This window comes from Salminus brasiliensis, chromosome 24, assembly GCF_030463535.1.
Source record: "Salminus brasiliensis chromosome 24, fSalBra1.hap2, whole genome shotgun sequence".
Classification (NCBI taxonomy): domain Eukaryota; kingdom Metazoa; phylum Chordata; class Actinopteri; order Characiformes; family Bryconidae; genus Salminus; species Salminus brasiliensis.
The window spans coordinates 739480-745856 of NC_132901.1; the positions used below are offsets into that span (position 1 = coordinate 739480).

General features: G+C 47.9%; 1 protein-coding gene across 1 annotated transcript in view; it reads right to left on the reverse strand.

Moving 5' to 3' along the window:
- The window catches only part of slc34a2a (solute carrier family 34 member 2a), a 9489-nt gene extending 4236 nt beyond the window's left edge, over positions 1-5253 (reverse strand). The window contains exons 1-10 of the mRNA XM_072669941.1: positions 5205-5253; positions 4964-5092; positions 4198-4326; positions 3806-3949; positions 2724-2835; positions 2453-2648; positions 2041-2136; positions 1437-1524; positions 1169-1336; positions 499-615 (exon numbers count right to left, since the gene is read on the reverse strand). Coding sequence (XP_072526042.1) covers positions 499-615; positions 1169-1336; positions 1437-1524; positions 2041-2136; positions 2453-2648; positions 2724-2835; positions 3806-3949; positions 4198-4326; positions 4964-5092; positions 5205-5253 — 1228 coding nt within the window. The remainder of the gene's footprint in view (positions 1-498; positions 616-1168; positions 1337-1436; positions 1525-2040; positions 2137-2452; positions 2649-2723; positions 2836-3805; positions 3950-4197; positions 4327-4963; positions 5093-5204) is intronic.
- Positions 5254-6377: the final 1124 nt, after the last annotated feature.

Genomic DNA, 6377 nt, shown 5'->3' on the forward strand with positions numbered 1-6377 from the left:
TTGTAGCTCCACGTTGCTGGTGTGCAGCTAGAGAGGCCGATAAAGCCAGTGAGTGGAAGTAGAAGCTAGGTGTTTCTAATAAAGTGGCCAGTGAGTGGAAGCACGAGGTAGGTGTTTCTAATAAATTGGCCAGGCAGTGAAAGTAGAAGGTAGGTGTTTCTGATAAAGTGGCCAATGAGTGGAAGCATTAGGTAGGTGTTTCTAATAAAGTGGCCAATGAGTGGAAGCACGAGGTAGGTGTTTCTAATAAAGTGGCCAGGCAGTGAAAGTAGAAGGTAGGTGTTTCTAATAAAGTGGCCAATGAGTGGAAGCACAAGGTAGGTGTTTCTAATAAAGTGGCCAGTGAGTGGAAGCTCAAGGTAGGTGTTTCTAATAAAGTGGCCAATGAGTCGAAGCACAAGGTAGGTGTTTCTAATAAAGTGGCCAGGCAGTGGAAGCTCAAGGTGGACGTGCTGTAAGCTGGAGGGTGCATGTGCAGTAGGTCTCAGTGCCACTGACCTACTAGAGGAGTAATAGCGGAGGTGAAGACCGAGCTGCTCTGGACGATGAAGGTCATTCCGGCTCCCACCACGATGGCCAGGTATCCGCTCAGCCAACCGAATGGAAACGGAAAATCTGCACATAAAAACCAGCCATACTTTAATGCCCCGAACAATGCTACACTATATGTCCAAAAGTTTGTGGACACCCCTTCTAATGAATGCATTCAGCTACTTTCAGCCCCTGTAGAGGAGAAGTACTGCCAATAGAATAGGACCCCCTGGAGCAGATCAACATCATGACCCTATTGGCTTCATGCTGCCTAATAATGGCAGATGTGGGCTAGAGGGGTATAAAGCCCCCCAGCATTGAGGAGCTGTGGAGCAGTGGAGGAGCTGTGTTCTCTGGAGTGATGATGTTTCTTCACCCAAAAAAAAAATTGGGTAGTTGGGGGTGATGAGGTGGGGTGGTCACTTCAGAAGAAACAGTGAACAGGCAGGTGTCCCAATACTTTTGTCCATATAGCTTAGTAATACGACTACATTTCCGTGGTCAAGCTACTAATGCTATGCTCATTTCCATGGTAACACTGTCTAGCCAATTTCTGTGATGAACCTACACTCGTTTACATGGTTACGCCAAACCTGTTTCCATGGTAATGCAAGCTAGGCCCTGGGTGGGATCTGACCTGTGTTGATGATCTTCTTGATGACCGCAGCGACCTGACCCTTCAGCATGGAGTTGAGGAGTTTGACGATGAAGATGAGGCAGCAACACAGCACCAGCAGAGACATGGCCAGCAGGATTAGCCCCACCGCTAGGTCCGGCAGATTGGTGTCCACAAAGACGTGATGACCTGAGGCCAGAAGGAGGAGAGGGGTTGATACAGAGAGCTCCCAGAACACGTGGCATAGACATTTCTACAGCCAGTAAACAGTGATATGGCTCTCACTCACATTTACGAACGTTTATCGTTTCAGAGACATTCGTCCATTCCCAGCAGGGGGCGCTAGAGCAGTTGACCACAGTTACGTTCTGTAGAGTCTGGAAAATTGGACAAATTAGAAACGTTAGAAAAAAGGTCACTGAGGTGGGAAAAGGTCACTGGGGTGTTTATGGGTCATCAGGTATGGACAAAAGTATTGGGACACCTGCTAATTCATTCCTTTATCTGAAATCAAGGCTATTATATTTTGGAGCAGATCAATACTACTGAGGTCAGGATGTTGGATGATGATCACCACCCCACCTCATCATCCCTAACTCCTCAACTCAACCCAAAAGTACTGGATGGAGCTCCACCACCATCATTCCACAGCTCTTCCACTGCTCCACAGCTCCTCAATGCTGGGGGGCTTTATACCCCTCTAGCCCACGCCTGGCATTATTAGGCAGCATGGTGCCAATAGGGTCATGATGTTGATCTGCTCCAGAGAGATGGTTCTATTCTATTGGCAGCACTTCTTCTCTACAGGGACTAGACAAGCTGTGTGTGTGTGTGTGTGCGCATGTATGTCCACAAACATTTGGACACGTAGTGTATTCGAGCTCGTTGATTACCGTGTCTGTAGACGTTGAGCACCATGTTTTGATGAGGCTTCTGTTCTTGGCCTCTGGGTCTCCGGTAGCAACGGCGCTGATGACGGACTCGTCCAGCTGCACGGGAGAGGACAGTGCAGCTCATTTAGTCAAATCCACCCACTGATATACTGGGAGACTGATAGTGGTCAGCCTGGTCATACTGGTCAACCAGCTTGGCCCCATCATCCTTACAGCCCACCCTAACCTCACATGGGTCCCATCTAGAGCCCATGTGCAGTGTACAGCCCTGATGGGGCCCATGTTTAACCCCATCCTGGTGAGCTGCTTCTCAGTCGGGCTACCCATACAGGCCCCACATGAGCATGAGCGTGGTTGACCAGCTGGACCAGCTGGACCTAAGAAGCTGTAGGTTAGTTCTCGCGTTCCGCACCTCTATGACGGAGTGTGTAAGCGGGTTGGTGATGACGTTGAGCAGTGCCGGGGCGTTCTCCCCACTCTCTATGTTGAAGGTTCTCACTATGAGCTCGGTGAGGCGGTACAGGTAACCCGTGGCGGCCTCCAGCGGCAGCAGTACCAACACGGACAGCCAGTTGAAGAAGTCGTGCACCGTGGCTCCAGCAAACGCCCTGGACACAGAACCACAGGTTTAGCTATGCTAGCACGCGCCAGTCCATGGTTCTAGATAACAGAGAGTCTCCAACCTGCGGAACTTGCTGCGGTCCCCTGCCTGCGTCATGGCCACCACTGTGTTAGTGACGGACGTCCCGATGTTGGTGCCCATGATGATGGGGACGGCTGTGGACACCTGCAGCACTGTGAGAGGAGTCAATTCTGAGTCATTTCATAATGAATCAAACTGAGTGTAAATGAATCTTGGTGGAATGTGGGATTTCACAATGAGCTGAATCATTTCCAAAAGAATCAACTGGAATCATGAATCATGGTGACTCTAAGATTCTAAGATTCTTAAAGATTGCAATATATTTCCAAAAGAATCACATTCAGTTTAATCCAATGATGGCAAATCTTGAAATTTCCAAAGTTCACAGAATTTCCTAAAGAATCAGATTCAATTGATTTGTTATGGCTGCACTGAATTGGATTTAAATATTGTATCATTGAGCGTTGCAAATGCACTGAATCATTTCTTAAAGAATCAAACTGTAATCAAACTGAGTGTAAATGAATCTTGGTGAAATGTGAAATGTGGGATTTCACAATGTGCTGAATCATTTCCAAAAGAATCAACTGGAATCATGAATCATAGTGACATAAAGATGTATAAAGATTCAAAGTGAACTGAACTGACCAATAGCGCAATATAATTTTTTTTTTTTTTATAAATTTTTTCCAAAATGATTTAGTGCTTTGAAGAGTGGATGTGCATTCAGTGCATGAATCATGGTGACTGTAAGATACTAAGATTCTTAAAGATTGCAATATATTTCCAAAAGAATCAAATTCAGTTTAATCCAATGATGGCAAATCTTGAAATTTCCAAAGTTCACAGAATTTCCTAATGAATCAGACACAATTGAATTTTATGGTGGCACTGAATCGTCTTCAAAGGAATCAGATTCGATTTTATTGAATCATTGTGATTGTATTGAATCATTAAGCTTTGCAGATGCACTGAATCATTTTCTAAAGAATCAGTCTGAACTGAACTGAATCATGATGATGTGGGATTTTGTGCTGCACTGAATCATTTCCTGAAGAGTTGGATTGGCCGAACTGACTCACTGAGGTAAAGTGTGTATCTGCTGGTCATGATGGTACTTACACCCAGAGGAGACCATGCTGACCACTATAGAGGAGGACGTGCTGGAGCTCTGGACCAGCAGAGTGACCAAAACCCCGATGACCAGTCCAGCCAGAGGGTTTGATAACACCTCGTTCTCCTGGAATATATCACCAGCCGCCTTCCCTAATTAACACACACACACACACACACACACGCCAGGCAGAATGGCAAATTAGTGTGTTTATATCTGTGTGAGTGTGTAAGGGTGAGTGTGTGTGTGTGTGTGAGTGTATGTGTGTGAGTGTGTGTGAGTGTGTGTGAGTGTGTGTGTGAGTGTGTGTGTGAGTGTGTGTGAGTGTATGTGTGAGTGTGTGTGAGTGTGTGTGTGTGTGTGTGTGTGTGTGTGTGTGTGTGTGTGTGTGTGTGTGTACCTCCTACAAGCTGAAAGGCTGAGCTGAGAATATCCAGGGAACACACGAACAGATACAGTAAACCCAGCAGCAGCACCAGCTTCCCCACCGAAACACCCACCCTCTGCACTTTCCCCCTACTGTCTAAATCTGAGAGAGAAAGACAGAGAGAGAGACAGAGAGAGACAGAGAGAGAGAGAGAGAGACAGAGAGAGAGAGAGAGAGACAGAGAGAGAGAGAGACAGAGACAGAGAGAGAGAGAGAGAGAGAGAGAGACAGAGAGAGACAGAGAGAGAGAGAGACAGAGACAGAGAGAGACAGAGAGAGAGAGAGAGACAGAGAGAGAGAGAGACAGAGACAGAGAGAGAGAGAGAGAGAGAGAGAGAGAGAGAGACAGAGAGAGAGACAGAGAGAGACAGAGAGAGAGAGAGAGAGACAGAGAGAGAGACAGAGAGAGACAGAGAGAGAGAGAGAGAGACAGAGAGAGAGACAGAGAGAGACAGAGAGAGAGAGAGAGAGACAGAGAGAGAGACAGAGAGAGAGAGAGAGAGACAGAGAGAGAGACAGAGAGAGACAGAGAGGGAGAGAGAGAGAGAGACAGAGAGAGAGAGAGAGAGAGACAGAGAGAGAGAGAGAGAGAGACAGAGAGAGAGACAGAGAGAGAGACAGAGAGAGAGAGAGAGATACAAGGTGAACACATTATTGGGAATAATCAATAAGTCAGACAGGTAGACAGATGGATAGACAGATTAACAGACAGACAGGTGTGTTAAGGTCTCTATAATACCTGCCCATTTGACCCCAGTGTCCTGAAGCTCCGGCAGGTCCCAGGGGTCCTTCTCTCTGTCCAGTTCAGCCTGAATCAGAGCTACAGTGGAAACAGCCGGAGCCATGTAGACTGACCTGTGCTTCTGGACTGAGCGAGAGACACAGATATAGAGAGAGAGAGAGAGATTCAACTTATTTCTTGATGCGCACACACACACACACACACACACACACACACACGCACACACTTGTGTACGTACCATTAAGTCCATTTGTGTGCTGCTCCAGAGAGTTTGGTCGAGGTGCCATTGTCTGAAAACACACACACACACACACACACACACACTTTATACCCCTCTAGCCCACGCCTGGCATTATTAGGCAGCATGGAGCCAATAGGGTCATGATGCTGATCTGCTCCAGAGAGATGGTCCTATTCTATTGGCAGTACTTCTCTACAGTAAAGTAGCTGCGTTCCTTAATTAAAAGGGGCATCCACAAACTTTTGGACACATGGTGTAGCATCACCATTCACCCTAATTCCCCCCACACAGGGCGGCACATGGAGATCCAGAAAACCCCAAATGCCCACTCGCCCCACGCTGGGGTCACATGGCACGGTATTGACCCGTCTGTAGCGCAGTGTGTGTGCCAGTGCCATGTGACCGCCCCGGGAGGGGGCCGGGCACTTTCTGTAACGGCCAAAAAAAATCAAACGTACAGTCCCCCCACCCCCCGCCAGCCCACCCTCCGTCACCCCAAACGCAGTTCATTCAGCCATCTTTGCTGTTTCTTCAGCTGTACACTGCTTGAAGGAGAGCGCTAACAGAATTGTAACAGTGTCCATAAGTTTGTGGACACCCCTTCTAACGACTACGTTTTTAGGCTTTAAGGTTTCTGACCGACAGCTGTTCAGTCTCTCATAGCTAAGCACTGACCGGTAGAATGGGACGCTCACTCTAATGCTCTCACTCTTGTGAGGCTGGATGCAATCAAATCAAATCCTCACAGCAAAGTTCCAACCTCTAGTGTAAACAGCATTTTCTGAACTCGGCATCCGAATACTTTTGGCCAATGTGTGGCTCAGCGTGGAGTGTGGTCAGGTGTGTGTTGTTGCCACGGCAGCGCTCACCTTCATCGGTCGGCCCTGGTCCAGTCCCGCTGACCCACTCCGGGTGGGAAGCTGTGTCCGAAAGTGGGGGTCCAGGTGGGAGTAAAATTCCGGTGAGTGTGTGTCCGCTTCCCTCGGTGGAACAGGATCGTTCACACTACTGCACACACACACACACACACACACACCTGTCCGGCCTGACACACACCTGGTCAGGTAAGCACACACTCCAGATCGCTGCGGTTTGTGTGTGTGAGTGTGTTTTATAGCCGGTCAGAGAGGATTCCCCCTCAGCACTGTTTAATTCACCAATGGTAAAGTG